The sequence below is a fragment of the Hydra vulgaris genome, chromosome 01 (assembly GCF_038396675.1).
Source record: "Hydra vulgaris chromosome 01, alternate assembly HydraT2T_AEP".
NCBI lineage: Eukaryota > Metazoa > Cnidaria > Hydrozoa > Anthoathecata > Hydridae > Hydra > Hydra vulgaris.
The window spans coordinates 25,997,722-26,018,505 of NC_088920.1; the positions used below are offsets into that span (position 1 = coordinate 25,997,722).

Sequence of the window (20,784 nt, forward strand, 5' to 3'; positions counted from 1 at the left end):
AATATAATAAAATATATAAAAAATTTTTGTAAAATTCATATTGGATTATCATGGCTATTACGTTTTTTTTTTAGCCTCAGCATTATGTGAAGTTTGTCCTGAAGGTTATATGTGTACTGGTCAAGTTGCTCCAGACCTCTGTGAACAAGGATTTTATTGTTTGAAAGGTACTGGTTATAACAAGATACCCTGTCCTGAAGGAACTTATGGATCTCAAAAAGGTCTTATTAGCATAACTCAGTGTACACCCTGTACAGCAGGCTCATATTGTGAAGGAATTGGGTTACCAAGACCTACTGGTTTTTGTGATCCAGGCTATTGGTGTCAAAGTGGTGTTAATAAAAAAAATCCAAAATATGATAATCATACTGGAATTGGGGGAGGGTGTTTTCTTGGACATGAATGCAAAGGAAATACTTCATTCCCTTCACCTTGTCCTTCTGGAACATTTGGAAATATGCTCAGAACAATATCTTGTGAAATATGTTCTGAGGGTATGTAATTTTTTCTGATGATTTTATTATAGTTTTTTTAATTATTATAGTTATTTATTACAGTTTATTTATTATAGTTTCCTAATGGTTTTTAAGTTGTGTATTGAAAATAAATTTGGTAATTTTTCACATTATGTAGGAAAATATTGCAATGGAAGTACTATAACTCCATATGATTGTCCTATGGGTCATTATTGCATGATTGGCACTCAGTATAGTACACAATACAAATGCCCCCCTGGTACTTTTAATAACAATACAGGATCAACAAGCATTAATGCTTGCTTGCCTTGCCCACCAGGGCAGTATTGTCAAGGTTATGGTCGTATTATTCCTAATGGTTGGTGTTCAGGAGGTTACTTTTGCAAAGGAGGAGCAATGTCAGCCAATCCTGGAGATATAGGCATTAGTATTAATAAAAGTTCTTCATGTTTTGTGTCACAATCATGTGTTTGTCCAGATATAAATCTTTCAAAAGGTATATATTTTCGTGACTTTTTTGTTTATATAAAATTTTATTTATATGTGAAATAACCTTGCCATATTGTTTTATTTTATACAGTTCTTAACAACAAAAATCTAAATGTGTTTAATTGTTAGTATGAATGGAGTGTTTAATTTTATTTACAATACCATCTCTTTTTTAGAAGTAAAAATTGACCAAAAAAAACCAACCATTAACCAAAACTCATTCTCGCTTGACTCGTCATTCATCAAATTCTTTTACTGTATCTGTCCTTGCATGCTCCAAAAACTTTTATTCATCTAGTTTTTATCCCCACACTTCAACCCTTTGGAACTCTCCCCCTCCTTCATGTTTTCCTGACTCAACCTTCAACTTTTTAAGTCTTCCGTCAACCGTTTCCTTGTTCAGTAACTCTATTTTTTGTTTTAGTAACTCCCAACATAATAGTTGTTGCTTGCAGCCCTGTAGGGAGTAAATCAGAATAAAGAATAAAATAAAAAAAAAGAGCGCTACCACGTGTATGTTTAACTTTTTGTTTGTCATAGTTTAAGTAAAAAAATTCAAATTTGAATAATATGTAATTTTAATCCAGTAAGCTTTTTTTTGTTACATTCAGTAAAAGTATACATTGGAACTTTGTGAATAACTTTTACATTTAGTTAAAGTATACATTGCAACTTTGTGAATAACTGCTTTAAATTTTGGGTGATTTCTTGAAAATTTCTTTAAAATCTTGACATAACCACTTTTTTAAGTACAGGCCATATTACAAGTTTAATTTCATAAAATAATTATAATATTATTTGTACTTCATAGGTAATATATGTCCAGCTGGTTACTTTTGTCCTGTTGGTACTTCAATCCCTATTATATGTACTAGAGGAATGTACTGTGAAAGCGAAGGACTTGCATATCCCACTAATAATTGCTCTGCTGGATTTTACTGCATTGAAGGTTCAGTTTCTTCCAATCAATTTGAATGCCCTATTGGTCATTATTGTGAAACTGGTACAAAATGGCCTATCCCTTGCGAAGCAGGAAGTTATTCAAACAATACCCAAAACAAAAAAAGTAGTGATTGTCAGAGATGCACACCTGGCTTTTATTGTGATAATTCGAGACATGATAAACCTGCAGGTCAATGCGCACCAAGGTGGGTAACTAAGAGTTATTGTTTTTTCAATTTATTGTTAACAATCTCTTTATTAGTATCAGTTATTATTATCTGTGGATCTATTACATATCTACATATTATCTATTATGTATCTATATGTAATATATGTATAATCTATTATCTATTATTTTTCAATTTATCTATTTACCTCTCTATTATCGATATATTCTCTATTATCTATTATGTATCTATATGTAATATATGTATAATGTATTATTTTTTAATTTATCTATTTACTTATAATAAAAAATTAAAAAATATATTTATCTCTTAAATATCTTAAATATCTATTGCAATGATATCAATTTTGATTTTTCAGAATATTTTAATATAAAATATTGTTTTATTAATATTTAATAGAAAATAAGACATTTAATATAAAAAAAAAAGAAATTTTAATAAGTGCCTTTTTTATTTTAAATCTAATTCACTCCCAACAGGGCTGCAAGCAACCACTATTAAGTTGCTGCCTCCATCTAATGCACAATAAAATCTTTTTGTTTGCAAGTCAGCCGTAAAGCGAGAAGATTGAAAACTATATTAATTGTCTGACAGTAAATTATTTGACTCAAGATGTGAGAAATTCGCTGATCAAAGACTCAAAGACCTTGCTAATAACAGATAGAAGTCTGATTGAATGGTTGTTGTAGGGGTCAGAATATTCTTCAGAGTTTTTAAAAATTGGATGCCATTTTCCAGCAGGCTGGTAAACAAAATTTAGTCAAACACTTAATAGGTTAGAGAGAATTGAAGAGAGTTCTGGAGAACACTTTTGTAAGACCATGACAGGAATGTTGTCTGGAACACAAGCCGTAGAAGAGTTTAGTTAAGATATGACTTTGGCAACAGAAACTGGAGTGATTTGAATGTCTAACAGTGAGTGAACCTGTTTAACTGGAATGGTGGAAGGAGGAGTGTGGCCATAAAGTTCAAGAGTTGAATTAGAAGAAAATTTTATTGCAAATAGTTCAGCCTTATCCTTGGGAAAGGTTATAAGATCAGTAATGAACTATACTCAGTTATTTTTACATATAACATTAAACATACATTCATATTATTATTACCTGTGACAAAATTTAATTAATGTATAATAGATGCTTTTTTTAAAAGCATATGTATATATAGTTATTTTTAAAAGAGAAGCATATAATAAGCCTTACACTATGTTTTATCTTACACTGTGTTTTATCTTACACTATGTTTTATCTTACACATGTTTTTCAGTTCTTTTTACTAGAATTTTTGATGGTGCTCATTTATTGCATGAAAATCTTTTAACGAAAACTTTATGTTGCTAAGTATTAATCTATATGACATTGAATATCTAATGAAAATCCAGTTATAGTGTAAGTTTGTATTACCACTTATTGGAAAAAATAATAATAGTAATTAACAGGTCAGGTCATGTTCCAAATTATCATAATCACCCTGCTACTAGTAATATATAATCCAGTACATTCTGCCCTGTGTTCTGCTGCTTTACAGGATTCGCTTTTCTAGGCAAAGGCTAGGAGAAGTTAACTGTGACCTGAAATAGCCCATACCTTAAAGATCTCAGCTGAGTAAAGTCTAGAGAAGATGTCTTGATAAAAATACTCGTCTTGGGCAGATGTAAATTGCATCTGGCTTCTGTCTTACAGGTGACCTCCTAGGCAAAGACTTTAGGGGTAAGCAGAAAAATTTTGTTTATTAGCGTCACATCTCTTTTTTGTCTATAAGCCTAGCATAGATTTAAACTGCATAAAATGATGAATGTTGAATCTCTTTTCAATGGTTCTCAATTACTTAACTCATGGTTTTTGCTTGTGCTAACTTAGCAGTGGTTATGCAACTCTTTCTGTTATCTTTTAATTAAGGTTTAATTAACTCTAAAATTAAGTTTAATGGTTCTGAGGCTGATAGTTAAGTTTTCCAAACTGTTTTACAGCTCTTAAAGATATTGATTCCATCAACAGCTCTAAAATATTAGAGTATTAGCAATGGCATGTTGTTCATGGAAAGTGTCCCTGTCGATGCATCGCATAACTTCTGTATTTCTTATTCTCTTACTCAGGTGTGGCTCATTTTCCTGACTAATCACTTATGTTTACACTCTGAATTGTGTTTTCTCTCTGATCCTAGCTTGTGTTTTGCAAGCTTTGTGCCATTAACCTGGCAGTCAGTTGATGTAGGATATGCTGCTATATAATTTCAAAAATGACTGGATAGTGGTAATTTTTCAGATAGATGGTTCATTAATGAAAAACTGAATACTGCAAACGAACATTTTGATTAGACACTGGTAAGACTATAGAATATTTAAAGCTCTTCTAAGTATGATAAGCAAAGATAGAAATTATGGTTGGGTGATTAGCTTTTAGGTGGTAGCTTGATGATGATGATGGTTGGGTGCTTGATCACCATGGTTTGGAAGATTTCTTATCAAATTGGAAGACTTTAATAATTACATTGTACACCATTCATAATCAATCATGACATAGTACCCCATTCATAATCAATCATGACATTGTACCCTATTCATAATCAATCATGACAGTGATATTTAACTAGTGAAGATGGGCTTTATTATAATGATTATCAATAATTGTCAATGCTTTTTTTTTAGTTGTTTTTTAACCCTTATGTTCTAAAGTACGCTTTTGGCATTTTTGCTAGTTTCGAAGTATGTCTTTTGGTGTTTTTAAACATACCTATATATTTTACTCTAAAACTCAAAAACTAATGGTCGCATTGCGTTCCTGAGTTTTATTTTCAAATCAACGGTCCACAGCTGTCCAAAAAAACAACAACTTCACATGGTTTTATTATAAACTTTGCTTACATTTTCACTTTGAAGACCAGTTTCACTATGACTTCCTGAGGTCGCTAATTGATACAATCCCAAGTTAAAAACATTATTGTTGAGCTCAAAAATAGTAAGAATAATGGTTCTAATGATAAATAACTGATTTCTCATGATTATATATATATATATATATATATATATATATATATATATATATATATATATATATATATATATATATATATATATATATATATATATATATATATATATATATATTAGTTCACTTTTCTAACCTCAGAAAGTTAATTTAAGCTTATGATTTGAAATCTAAAGTATTATTTAAACTTCTTATTAACCTTGTTTTATAGACATTTTTTATGTATAGTTATATCTAAAAAGTACTTAAGAATATGTCATAAATATATAATTAAGCTATATTTAATTAAGGTAAAACACTAGTACTCTATAGAAATGTATTTTCATGTTTTTAGTGTCAATATATTTTCAAAGCAACAATATTTTCACAATTTTTGAAAAATGTGAAAAAAATAAAAGTATGTTTTGATTAAATAATGTTAGTATATGTTTATATAAAAAAAATATTAGTATATGTTTTAATTATTCTAAAAATGCAAAAAAAACTTATGGGATGTTAAAATTTTAATTTTATTACCTAAATATATGTGACCTAAATAAAAGTGTCTGTTTATTTTATTAACATTTTAACATTATTGAGGAAAAAACCAGATAAATAAAAGCTTTTTGAAGGACTTTTAAAGTAAAGGATGAAACTTAGCTGAATGACAAGTCATGCAAGATTTTGTATAGAATACTGTTGTCATATTTGGACTTGTTGTTCCAATGAGACTCTCTTTTAAACTTGTCTAAAAGAGAGTGTCATTGTAACAGTATTCTATACGAAAATATTTAGAGAAAGAGAATGAAATCAGGAGTCAGAAAATAGTGAACACCATAAAGAAAGGCATCCATCCTCAACTTGTTTCTCTGTACAGCTACCTTGTTTGTCAAAGCTTTTGTTTTGGACTTATTGCTTGAGAGAGGGTTATAACAACAATTTAAAACAATAAAAGTAAAAAGTGTTAGGTTTAAATTCACCAGCTTCTGCGAGCTCTGAAAGATGCAAGCTTTAGTATCTTTGATTTTATTTATCTTTGTAAGATTTTTTTTAATGCTGGTTTTTGTTATCTTTTGATTATTTTATTAAAAAAGTTGTTTTAGCTACATTAAGAAAAAAATAGCAAACACTAAACGTCAACATTTGTTTCATACCTTTCCACTTGTGAGAACCTTTTTTATAATTTTAAAATAAGCATACCATAAGTTTATTTTGGTCCTCTTTATGCTTTTTGCATTAGCATAACCAAATTTTAAATACTTCATGTATATTTATAAAAAAAAGTATGTGATAAATTTATAAATAAAGTCAACAATACAAGCAATAAAGGTATTTTATAAGTTGTGAATTTAGATATTACTGTCCTGGTGGTCAGTCTTCTCCTACTCCTGTTGGGTATGAATGTTTGGCTGGTCATTATTGTCCCCAAGGATCTGAATCTCCAGTACCGTGTTTGAATGGTACATATCAAAACCAAAGTGCCCAAGATAGTTGTTTACCATGTCCTGAAGGTTTTTATTGTAATCATGAAGATAATGCAGCTGTATCACCTATGTTGTGTCCAGCAGGTCATTTTTGTCCAGGCAACACAAAATACAAATATGAATTTCCATGTCCGAAAGGAACTTTCAGTTCCAACAAAGGTAATGCAAGAATTGAACAGTGTTTGCCGTGTTTTGGAGGAAACTATTGTGCTTTTCCTGGCATCTCCACTCCAACTGGTCAATGCAAAGAAGGGTTCTACTGTTATACTGGCTCTCAAGAGGCTCAACCAATAAAACATATACTAGCAATTGACTGGAATTTTGATTTTTATAATGATATTTGTCCTCAGGGTTATTTCTGTCCAAATGGTACATCCACTCCCATGCCTTGTCCTCGTGGATATTTTTCTGGAGATGTTGGACTAAAGAAACTTAATGAATGTCAACCTTGTCCGGCTGGTAAATATTGCAATGGTACAGGAATAGAAGCTTTAATAAACCCACCTAATTGTTCAGTAGGATTTGTTTGTGTTCAAGGATCTGATTCTCCTACTCCAACTGGAGTTGATACTACAAGAGGATATCCATGCCCACCTGGATTTTATTGTCCAGAAGGTTTGTTCATGGTTCTTATTTTTTAAATAGCAACTTTTTAAATAGCAAAATTTTCATATAGTTTACATTGTATATTTTTTCTTAGGTACATATAAAGAACTAAGCTGTCCACCTGGAACTTTTCAGCCATTACCACAGAAAGGAAGTTGTCTTGCTTGTATAGCAGGCTCTATGTGTTTAGATTACAATATGACAAATCCCATCAGTTGTCAGCCAGGCTATTACTGTCCCGGTGGAAAACCTATGATATGCCCTGCTGGAACCTATAGTGAGAAAGAAGGTTTGCTTTCAGTAGACAATTGTACTGATTGTCCAGCAGGGGAATATTGTTTGGGTGGTCAATCAAAACCTAATGGAAAATGTAGTGCTGGTTTTATATGTGGTGGAGGATCTGACAGTTCTGTTCCAAATGCAAGTAACTCAAAGTTCCCTAAAAATGGACCATGTCCTATAGGAAAGTTTTGTAAAGCTGGAACTCATTTTTCTGAGGACTGCCCAGCAGGATTTTTTAGAAATACTACAGGTGGAACTGATGCAAAAGATTGTTTTTCATGTACACCTGGTTGGTATTGTGAAAAGAATGGTCTTGGTGAGCCAACTGGAAAATGTGATGCCGGCTGGTATTGTCCGGAAGGTCAGCAAAAAGCTCAGCCCAGTGGTTATGCATGTAAGCCTGGATATTATTGTCCAAAAGGGTCAGCTGATGCTCTAGATTGTGAAACAGGTAATTAAAACAATTTTCATAACTTTTAATCAGTTTCATAAGTTTTTTTTTGAACCAATAGTTTTGGTTAAATTTTAGATTGCATTTAAATTGCACACTTAAGTGCAGGTCGTAACCAAACTTAAAATTTAAACTTGATCAACAATTGCTAATTTGTTTGATATATACTCATTTGTAAAATCATTTTCAAATATTGCAGGCACTTATCAACCTGCATCAAAAGAGTCTTTTTGTCATGTGTGTCCACCTGGTTATTATTGTGAGAATGCTTTATCAAAACTCCAAAAATGTCCCTCTCATTACTATTGTCCGGAAAAAACTAAAGTACCTATATTATGTCCAAATGGTACATATAGTTATGATAATGAGACTGGTCTAGAAAGAGATACAGATTGTCGTCCATGTATTGCTGGTCACTTTTGCATAATGGGTAAATTTTTTTATTTTAAATATATTAAACAATATAAAAAATAAAACGATTTTGTTTGCAAAAAAAAGAATTTTAATTTTTATATATTTCTTTGACTTTGAAGGGACTGTGAGGGAAAAATGTGCAGCAGGGTACTTATGTCAATCAGGAAGTCCATCTCCAACACCTAAAGTTCCTCTGTCAGGGCCTAACACAAAGGCTGGTCCATGTCCTCCTGGTTATTTTTGTTCTTACGGAGCAATATTTCCAGAGCCCTGCCCTGAAGGTACATTTAAACCTGATTACGGAGGATATGGAAATAAGTCTGATTGTTGGCCATGTCCTGCTGGTAAACAATGTTTTGGAGGTAAGACATATATTTTATATATACATGTGTGTGTGTGTGTTTGTGTTGGTGTATATATATGTGTGTGTGTGTGTATATATATAACAAAAAGTTTTTTTCATTTTACACTGCGTTTCATCAAAAATGACTTATCAGAAATGTATTTGTGTATATATATATCTATATATATATATATATATATATACATACATACATACATACATACATACATACATACATACATACATACATACATACATACATACATACATACATACATACATACATACATACAGACATACAGACATACAGACATACAGACATATATACATACATACATGCATGCATGCATGCATACATACATTTATATATATTTTTTTCTTACACTTTTGTTAAGATTTTGTTTCTCAATATTTTTATTCCTTATTTTTAATATTCCTTATAATTTTAATATTCCTCATAATTTTAATATTCCTCATTTATGATCTTTGTTGTGATTCAAAAGACCAACAAATAAATCATATACTGAGTAACTACAGTGTCTATTAAAAAATATAGTAAATTAATTATATTTGAAATACAGTAATAAACAGTTTGTTATTTTTTAAATAATAACCTCTTGTAAAAATAAAGTTTATTATATTAGTATTTATAATGTCATTTATAAAATTAGTTATGTTTTTAACATAATTGTGCATAATTAACATAATTATTTATAAAATTAGTTATATTGTTTAACATAATTGTGCATAGTTAACAGAACTATTTATAAAATTATGTTTAACATAGTTATGCTTTTATTTCATTATTAAAATCTCTGTTGTCAAAAAGTTAAAAGTAATAAAATGTAAAATTTAGAAATATTCTTAATTTTATATTTTGCATTTTTGTTTTTTCCTGTGCTTGGTTTTTTTAATAATTCAATTACACCACATAATTTTTATTGTAATTTATTATTTTTCTGTGTAAGTAAAAAAAACTAATGCACACTTAAAACAATAGCATACTGTCAATTTTTTAAGTTATTATTTTCACAAAAAAATTTTCAAAATTATATTGGTGGCTTCTTGAGCATTTCCAGTAAACATAACTAAAGGACTTTAGTGCCAGACAAATCCTTCTTTATTAATTTTTTATGGTACTAAAAGAGCATTTGTTTTCTAGACAGTTGTAGAAAAAATGCATAAAATCAATTAATAATTAAAAATAACAGCTGCACAAGAAAGAGAACAGTAAAGCGAGACTTGATTGTAAAAATTGAAATAAGTAGAAATGAAATGAGTAGAAATAAAAGCTTTCATACCTGCCTGAATCTTATTATTATTGTAAAGATTATTGTGTAAAGGAAGCACAATTTTTGGCAGAGAGGTGAAAGATAGCCAAAGGATCATATCATAAGATAGGATTATCACAAAGAGTTTCAGTCTTACAGTAGTAGTTAGAAGTGTGATCTGGTGTTATGCAATGATAGGGTGAATCTGGTGTTATGCACTGATAGGGTAAATCTGGTGTTATGCAATAATAGGGTGTATGATAGTAGGGTGAATCTGGTGTTATGTAATGATAGGGTGTATGATAATAAGATAAATCTGGTGTTATGCAATGATAGGGTGTATGATGATAAGGTGAATCTGGTGTAGGAAAAGTACTAGGTAAAATTTAGATTGAGAAAACTGAAAAAAAAAAGTGACATAAAAGAGATAAAAAATGATTTGAGATAAAAAGCTTTGAAACCTTAAGACAAGGATAGCTGATCACAAGCTTGGGTCCTCAACAAGTCATAAATTATGGAATAAATGTAAGTAATTAGGGTTGTATGGAAAACAGGTGACAAAATTAACAATATCTGAGATTTAAAAAGATAAAAATTTATGCTTTAAAGTCAGTGAAGTCAATGCTAATAGAGCCAAGCAAATCAGTTTTGTAAACATTAAAATTACCAATAACAACAATATTTCCTGATAGATAATAAGAAAAAACTTGGTCAATTTGAATAGAAAAACATTGAAAAGAATGCAGTCTTGGGAATAAGGCAAACAAAAATAGGTGATCCAGTGAAGAGGTGCTGAATGTATGCACATAAAAAAGTAATCAGGGGCTTTCCTGATTTAACAATTTTGTTAATGCCAGTTCATTTGTTAATTATTAGTGACTGCTTTTGAAACATCTTCTCTAGTTTATCCTTAAGTAGGTTAGTTTATGTAATTTATGTAATAAAGTGGTAATTTGGTAGCAGCTCTTCTATAAAATAACTATAACAATATTGTTTACATCATAAAGTTTATCATGTTTGATCCTGCTAAAAAAATATCTTTAAATTTTTTAGCAGTTTTATTTTTTTGTTTTAAATTATTGAAAAGATTGTGAGATATTTTATAAATCAGTTTTTAAGGTATTCTTTATAGGTGAATTGAATGAAATTTCGTGGGCTACCAATAAACTCAGTAAAATTGCTTGATGACTTCATCCAAAATAAAAGTGCATTTTAAATTGATATAATAATTTTTAACTTGAAAATAGCATTTTTTTTTCATAACCAACTGGATTTTAATCTTCAAAGAATACAGTTCATATATATATCCTTTTTTTTTTAAATTCTTTTTGAAAAAACATTGGATTTTTTAATTACATTATTAAATATATTGGATGCAAAAACAATTAGGTTACTTAGTAAATATTTGTAATTATCAATATCAGCTCAAATGTGTGTTAAACAATTTTAATTTATTACATTTTAACTGAAACTGATATTAAACCTTATTGAGACTGTTTCAATGTCTAATAAAAAAGCCGATCCAAAACCCAAAAAGCATATACAGCTATTCGCGAAAGCTTAAACGATTACAGAATTTTAAGATCTAATCTTTGGTTTTTCTTGAATAAAAATCTAATAAAAATAGATATCAAAATAATTTTTTTTTCCAGTTTGGTAAATAGGTTATTTGTTAATAGAATAAAAAAAAGTAGGTTTTGACTCATCACTGTTTACTCAGAAATTTCATTAAAAGGTTGGTGATACAAATTAAGAGGTGTCACAAAAGTTTAAACGATTTTATTTAGGATTAATTATTTGCTAATTAATTGATAAATCCGGTGCGAAAATTTATTTTTATTTTTAAATACACTTAAAATGAGTAGTTTACAATCAAAAAGTTCATTACAACATCATCAGGCAGCCTTTAATTCATTAAAAATCAACTTGAAATATTGTAAATTTCAAATTAATTTCAATTGCGTACAAATGGGTTGAAAATAAGTTTCTAGTGTGATCAAGTGGCAAGTTATTGGTATGGCAAAGACAAAAAATCACACAAACATTCAAATAGGCAAAATACTTCACGTTTCTGAATATTGCATTCGAAAAACCATTAAAACCTGGGAATTTACCAAGGACGTCTCCAACATACTGCGTACTGGGAGACCATCCAAACTTAGCAACCGTGACAAAAATGGTATATTCAGAATGAGCAGAGAAAACTCAGCTGCAAAAAGCTAGCACAAATCTTCAATGAGTCAAAAAATAATCCAAAAGTTAGCAGAGAACTCGTGAGACAAACATTGGTTTGTAGAACATGGGCAAAAGTAATTTGGAGTGATGAAGCTAATTTTCAAGTCGTAAACCACAAGGGAAGAATCTATGTCAAAAGATTTGCAACTGAGAAATATTTAGACAGGTTTTTGCCACATTGTCAAGAAGGCAGTGGAGGTTCAGTTGTCATCTGGGGATGTTTTTCTCATAGGCTTCTGTGAGCTGTACGAAGGCTGAATTAATCAATACACCTACAAGAACACATTGGAAATGTGTTTAGTTCCATCAATCAGACACTTGTATGGCAGAAGCAAGCAATTCATCTTTCAACAAGACGGGGCTTCAGCTCACACAGCTCACTCAAACTGACATACCATGAAATTCAATCAACTCAGCATCTGAAGCAACTTTTGAATGAGTACTGGCTGAAAGTACCTCGCGTGATGTGCATAAAATTAGTTGAATCAATGCATAAACGAGTTTATCTTTGCTATAAAAACAAAGGAGGATACTTTAAGTATTAATTTTGCTTTTTTTTTTTCTTTTTTTTTTCATTTTTTTTTTTCATCAATTCGATTAAACTTTTGTGCTTCTTATTTTTTTCTATATGATTTTTTTTTATTGTTTTTTTCTAACTAAATATTAAAATTTTTATAATATGTTCATAATCATTTTAAAGCTAATTACTTTTTCTTTAATAAATAAAAAAAATTCGATATCATTTTACAGTTTTTTTTTAAACAAAATCCAAGCATATTTGATAAAAATTCTGCAATCGTTTAAACTTTTGTGAATAGCTGTATATATATATATATATATATATATATATATATATATATATATATACACACACATATATATATATATATGTATATATATATGTATATATATATATATATGTATATATATATATATATATATATACACATATATATATATATAAATATATATATTATATATATATATATATATTGTATATATATATTATATATATATATAAATATATATATATATATATATATATGTATATACATATACATATATATATATATATATATATATATATATATATATATATATATATATATATATATATATATATATATATATATATATATATATATATATATATATATATATATATATATATATATGTGTGTGTATATATATAATAATTGCTTTTTTAATGGTTTTACCATGATTTTTCTTTTATCAGTTTTATTATAGCATTATTTTACGTCTGATAACAATCTATTCCATTCAGATCTAAATACAACAAAAAAATAAAATATTAGGCCACAAGTATGTTTTTTATAAAATGACATGTTTTTTATGAAATGACACTAATGTTTTTTATGAAATGACATCTTTTTTTAAAAAATTTTTTCATTATGTTAACATCTTTAATTCCCATACAAAAAAGTTTGAGTTATCCAAAGAAATTAACAGAAAGGGGACAAAAAAATGGTCTGACTTTGTAAAGTTCAAGTTATTCAAGGTTTAACTTAAGCAGAGAATGTAAATGGTTCGTGGGACCAAATTAAATAGTTTGAGATAATAAAATTTTTAGTTAACCGGTGTTTGACTTACCAGGAATTAACTATATAACTATATATATATATATATATATATATATATATATATATATATATATATATATATATATATATATATATATATATATATATCTATATATATTAGAACTCTTATATGTTGTCCGAAAGTTTTTTCCATATTTTGTTGACAAAAAGTAAAAATTAAAATGCAAGAATTTTTTGTTTTAATAATTGATAGACTGCCTGCCCCAACCAAACCCTCAGTCGATGTAGCAGCACTTCCTTGCGGGTCAGGCTAAAAGATAGTAGATGTAGCAGCACTCCGTTGCGAGTCAGGCTATTTGTCAGTCAATATAGCAGCACTCCCTTGCGAGTCAGGCTACTTGTCAGTCGATGTAGCAGCACTCCCTTGCGAGTCATGCTGTAAGATAGTCGATGTAGCAACACTCCGCGCATGATTTACAGTAAAAAAAATAAAAATAAAACCATTTTATTAAAAAAAATAATAATAAAAACATTGTTTATATTGTTAAAAACATTCAAAATGTTTTTATAAACATTCAGAATGTTTTTATAAACATTCTGGTCAATTAAATTTGCTTTTTTTTTTTTTTTTTTTAAAAACGATTAAGTTGTAATTAAATTAATGGTTTTGACTTTCGTCCAACACGCAAATGTTGGACGAAAGTCAAAAGTAATTAAAAGTGACGTATGTGTTGGCGTAAGAATCATTTTTTTCCTTCCGTGCTTCCCAAATGCAACAAACTATAGAACTATATATATATATATATATATATATATATATATATATATATATATATATATATATATATATATATATATATATATATATATATAAATTAGTAAAAATCTAATTTTCTTCTTCAACAAGTTGTTTCGGCATCAGGAAGAATATCTAAATATCAAAAAATTCAAATTATAAAAAAAATATTTCACAGGAAGTTGGGAATTGTTATAATTAATTATGTAATAACTGTAGTTATTTTACAACCAGAAAGTTGCATTTGATTTTACAATTTTTTAAAAGGTACTTATTTTCATGTCTGCATTTAGAAGTTAATTCAGATTTTTTGTTTAATAACTTTTCTTGATCCATATGGGTAATAATTTCACATTTAATTTGTAAGTAAATAATCCATTTGTAAATAATTTTTTTTGATAAGCATTTGCCATTCATAAGGCAATCAATTTTTTGCTTGCAATTACAATTTTCAGTACTTTTTTCTTTAAGAAATTCATTTTTATTAATCAATGCAAAATTATGGCCTTTTATAATTCATTCAATATTTTTTTTTATAATTCTTATAATTATTATAATTCTTATAATTATTATAAATAGATTTTAATTCTTTCAATATTTTATAATTCTTTCAATATTTTTTGTGCAGCTATAGTTTACTTTAATAGTGTTTCTGTTAAAATTTTGTTCAATTTATTAGAGGGAGGGAAATGTTTGTCTACTAATTTTAAAAATGCTTTTCCTATATTTGTTGAAACATTTTTACTGTATGAAGGGTTGAACCAAATTATACTTCTATTTAGCTTTTTTGCATCTTTACACGCACATTTGGAAGAGTTAAAAATATTTCATTAGAAGAGTTTTGATTTAGTTTATTTTTAATTGAAATAGAAATTTGTTTTAAGATTTGAGGGGGATAATTTGAATTTATATTAATATACGATAATTCATTATTAGGTTTTTTATAAGACCTATAAGAATTTTTCGAGAGGTTAAATGTGACATAAAGAAAGTTCACAATTTTTAAATAAATGTCTGTTTCAATTTGGATACCAATGATTTTGAAAACTTTTATAATATTTTTTCTGATTTTTTCTAGTTTGAGGCCCTGATTTTTTTTTTTGCATTATTATTAAACCATCATTAAGATACAAGCATCGTAACTCCATTGTCACTTCCCCTTGTTACACCAAAGCATTCACATGTGGTTTTTTTCTTTAATTTCTCGTTATTAAAAAAGAGTAAAGTTTTTCTGCAATGTTTAAGTAGACGAATAGTGTTGTCTGTAAGTTCAGTGTGGATTATTCCAATTTTTTTGTTTTGTCTTCAATTTCTGCTATAATTGAAGGTTAAAAATTATTAGTATCAAATTATATAAATGTGCATTCATTTTTTATTACTAATTTTAGAAAACCAATTTATAACATCAGTGGTACTTTTCTACTGTTGCAAATTTAATTTTTTTCAAATAATATTTATTTTGTCTAACTTAATTTTATTAACGTGCCCTAGTTCATTCTTTGAAGGTACTAGTAGCCAACAAGGGAGTTTATTTTGAAAATTTGGTTTATGATTTTTTTAGTATAATAAACGCTTGTGCTGGCACAACTGATTTAATCCAAGCTTTTAAAGTAATTGTTTTAGCAATGTTTTGGCCTTCTAAATTGATTGTATTTTCCAAGTTTTTAGTGGCTTTTGCGTAATTATAAGAAATATTATCGCGCAGCATTTTATGATGATTATCTGGAGCAATTTGGTATATGTTCCTTGTTTTATCAGCAAAAACTAAATTATAAGGGTTTGATTTTATATTATTAATGTCTAACTTGAGTTCTTTTTGGAAATCATTGTTAATATTTCAAAATTTTATTGTTTTAATCAAGTGTAGTAAATCATTTTCAAAACTTTCTAGGTTGGGAATAAATAGTGGGGTGTTTTTTGTTTTGAATCCAAAATTTTCTTTTTGTTTATTTTAAATTATAGGATTTTTATTAGTTTTAGATTCTACGAAAAAATTCTGACAAATTCTTTTAATAAAGTGTTCTATTTTTTCAATTAAAGAAAAAGTATAACTTTTTTTGTCTGGGATTGGGATGTTTTACGAGAATATTTAAAATTGTTAGTTTCCATGTTTAAAAATACAATTAAGAGTGCTTAACAAGTATAAACATGGTGCTTGATATATAAATTATGTGTATTGCACAAATAGAGTGCTCAATGTTAAAAAGCATTGAGTTAAATAATTGAATTATAGAACATCTATTTGAGAAATAATAAATTAATAAAAGCAGGCAATTTTTTACTTGCAGTTACAATTTTCAGTATTTTTTTTTTAAGAAATTACTGAAAATACTAAAAATTGTAACTGCAAGCAAAAAATTTACTGCCCTATGAATGATAAACAATGTATTGGCTTAATCAAGCAAATGGAAAAAATGTTATGCCAACCACAAACAATCTTTTAAACATAAAAAAATACTCAAAAGAGAATATGTAGTCAAAATATATTTGGTAACTAAAAAAAGAAAATTAATTTTAATTAAACTTATCTATTCTAAAAACGGTGCCTGTCTATTATAACATTTCCAAAAAATGTAAACAATGTTTACAAGAAAAATTTGATATTTTTACTCATTTGGATCAAGGAAATTTACTAAACAAAAAATCTGAATTATTTCTAAATTAGTCCCTTTTAAAAAATTATAAAATCAAATGACCAGACTAAAATTATCCTAATTCTAAAGAACTGTTTTCATGATTAATTGTTTAACTTCAATGTAGTTGATGCAACTTTCTGGTTGCAAAATAACTACAGTTATTACATAATTAATTATAACAATTCCCAACTTCCTGTGAAATATTTTTTTTATAATTTGAATTTTTTGATGTTTAGATATTCTTCCTGATGAACCTACTGATGGCGAAACAACTTGTTGAAGAAGAAAATTAGATTTTTACTAATTCTTATATATATATATATATATATATATATATATATATATATATATATATATATATATATATATATATATATATATATATATATATTAGGGTGTCCCAAAAAACAACATTTTTGAAAAATATATGCAGAGACCCCCCTTAATGTGTTCTATCTAATACAGGGTGCAAACCCTGACAACATAGTAATAATACAATTTTTCTCTTTTAAATCAGTGTTAGATTTCATCTAATACTGATTTAAAAGAGAAAAAAAGCCATCTTTTTATAAATCTCTATATACAACAATGATTAGGCAGGATGGCATTTTTAATTTACTGAATACCATCCTGTTACTTTTTTGTCTCCCTGCATGTTAATGATTTACATTAAACTTTATGTTAGTGTAATAATGTTTTAGTATGAAACATTTCAGTTTGTTAGTGTGATTTATTTTAGTTTTTTCTGTGGCAGTTTTTTAATTGTTAGTAACTTTTTAAATTTATTTTTTTCTTGTTTGTTATGCTATTTTTAAATTAATTTTAATAAATACCATTTCTTAAAGAGAAAAAATCTTAACTTAGGAAATTCTACTATTCTACAATGCCCTCTGGGTAAATATTGTGAAGAAGGGCAACCCCCAACCAATTGTCCAATAAACTATTATCAAAATAAAGTTGGAAGTAAAGCACTGCAAGATTGCTTACCATGTCCAGCAGGTTACTATTGCAACATTTCTGGTATGTCTGATTATTCATATAGTGAATGTCCTATTGGATTTTACTGCTTAGAAGGACAGGGCCCTCAATATTGTCCAGCAGGAACTAGGAGAGTTATACCTGGTGCAAGGAATGGTTCGGATTGCTCACCATGCCCGGCTAAATTCTACTGTCCATTTAAATCTGAAAATATTTATGGAACTCCATGTACTTCTGGTTTCTTTTGTAAAATTGGATCAGAAATTCCATTAAAATGTATTGAGGGATACTATTGTCCTGAGTTGACTGGAGATCCTATTCTTTGTCCAGGTAAATATTTTTATAATAAAATAACTATTTTTAACAATGTTTTTAATATGTTAAAAATTATGATATATTATATATAATTATGATATACTAAGTATAATTATGATATATTATGTATAATTATGGACATATTATGTATAATTATGATATATTATGTATAATTATGATATATTATGTTTAATAACAAAAAATGTTGTTATACGTAACTTTTTGTTGTTGTTGTTATACATATACTATGCTGTATAATTTTTGCAGGTGGTTTTTATTGTTCTAATGGAACAGACATTCCTAAAATCTGTGAGTTTCCTTACTACTGCCCTCCAGGTAGTTCTTCTCCCCAAATATGTAACTTAGGTTATAAAGCTTTAGCAATATCTGGCAATCGCACATCTCATGATATTGCTTGTATGATATGTCCTGCTGGTTTTTATGGCAATGAGATTTCTAGACTTAGTTGTTTGGAATGTCCCGAAGGTTATATATGTCCTGAAGGAACTGAGGATCCTAAAAAGCATATTTGTCCTAAAGGTTTTTACTGTCCGAAGGCTTCTGCTGAAGGGGTAAAAAATGTTTTTATTCAGAGTAATTGTTTTAGATTTATGTAAAGTTTGAATAAAAAAGTTAGTTTTTTTATCTTGTTTATTGTAAATAAGAATATTTTAGTTAATTTGATTTCTATTTTATAATATTTTTATGATAATATATATTTGCTATTATTCCTATTATTACTATTTACACTATACAGTAGCAGATTATCATTTAGGCAAATGAGGCCATGGTCTTGGGTCGCACAATTATGGGGGTCCTAAATTTTTATTTTTATATTGTCTAACTATATAAAAAAAAAACCTTTTGAAGTTATTACTTCTCAGGGAAGCCATACAAAAGAAAATATAATTTTTAATTTAGTTTTAAAATAAGCTGGCATTAGCACTTTTTTCTGTGAAAATTTATTCAAAATGCGTAAGTATTTTATTTAAGTAAGTGTGTAAGTATTTTATTTAAGTAATTCAAAAGTCTTTTGAAGTAAAGCAATCCTAAGATACATAAAATGATTTTTGTTTGATATACGTTTTGTTCATTTGATGTACATTTGTGTAGCATAGATAAAATTAGGTTTGATGGTATTTGAGGTAAAAGAAAACATTTCCCAATGTTGAAATTACATTCTGTATTTATTTGAGGCCGTATTTATTTGAGTTTATTTGAGATATTATGATGTCCAATTGTACAGGAAAAAAAGCTTTTCTAAAGTCAAATTAAGAATAAACTGAGATCAACCATGACACATAATTGATTGAATAATCAGTCACTGATGTCTATTAAGTGCGTTATTTTAAATGAGAAAATTTTTTATGAAGTGGTAGAAATGCAAATGAAGAAATTGAGAAAAAAAGTAACAATAATTTTATAAATATATTTTGTTATAAACCTGGCCATTTTTTTTTTTTTTTTTTTTGCATTTTGATATAAATAATGGTACGCTATGAAAGAAAAACTTAAGTTTACTTTTTTAGTTTTAGAACTCTCTATAATATTGTAGTCTAAAATAAGCACCACAGCTGACAACAATTTTTGGAAAAGAAAAAAGCCGAATAAAAATAAAGACAATTATTATAGCGTCCAGTGGTTTAAGTTAATTTTTTCTATAAGGGCCCTGCAGAATTATTGGTCTCAGGCCTCTCATGTACTTAATCTGCAACTGACATTATAACATTTTTATATTATATTATACTATACATATTATTAGATTTTTTCATTTAATTAATTATCAATTTGAACATAATTAAATAGATATTTGTTTGTTTATATGCCTTATAGAAACTTAAATTTTTTTTTAGTTTTCTTCAAGATGTTTTAGAAAAGTAAAGCAAAATTTTCTGAGAATTTGTTATTAATTTTTCAAATATTTTACCTATATACAAAGTTTTTTTATAGATACCATGTCAACCAGGTATGTATGGAAACCATACAAAAGCAAGTAAATCTAGTGACTGCCTGCCGTGTCCAGTAAATACATTTAACAATCTTAAAGGAATGGAGGCCTGTCGTCCATGCGGTAGTAGCTCAACTAGCATAGAAGGTCAGTTAAAGTGTACATGTAAAGGACTCCATCGTTCATTTCAAGTTTCAGATGGTTCTTGTGTATGCGAAAGTGGATATGTTTATTATGATGTCACTAACATCAAGTTGGTTGAAGGAAACAGTGATAAATCTTGTCAGAAATTGGTAAGAGAATATTTTCAAAAAATTGTTTCTATTTTTTAATTTTAAATGACTTTATGTTTATTTTTATTACTAAAAATAATACTAGTAATTTTAACATATTTTAATTGTTTTA

General features: G+C 27.8%; 1 protein-coding gene across 2 annotated transcripts in view; it reads left to right on the forward strand.

The window, feature by feature from the left end:
• LOC100202447 (uncharacterized) overlaps positions 1–20,784 on the forward strand; it is a 180,970-nt gene that overhangs the window by 119,095 nt on the left and 41,091 nt on the right. For both annotated transcript variants that reach the window (XM_065787773.1, XM_065787772.1), the window contains exons 52-61: positions 75–494; positions 634–972; positions 1,777–2,113; positions 6,412–7,157; positions 7,243–7,881; positions 8,081–8,311; positions 8,415–8,657; positions 18,003–18,446; positions 18,699–19,003; positions 20,382–20,672. In XM_065787773.1, the coding sequence (XP_065643845.1) occupies positions 75–494; positions 634–972; positions 1,777–2,113; positions 6,412–7,157; positions 7,243–7,881; positions 8,081–8,311; positions 8,415–8,657; positions 18,003–18,446; positions 18,699–19,003; positions 20,382–20,672 (3,995 nt within the window). The remainder of the gene's footprint in view (positions 1–74; positions 495–633; positions 973–1,776; positions 2,114–6,411; positions 7,158–7,242; positions 7,882–8,080; positions 8,312–8,414; positions 8,658–18,002; positions 18,447–18,698; positions 19,004–20,381; positions 20,673–20,784) is intronic.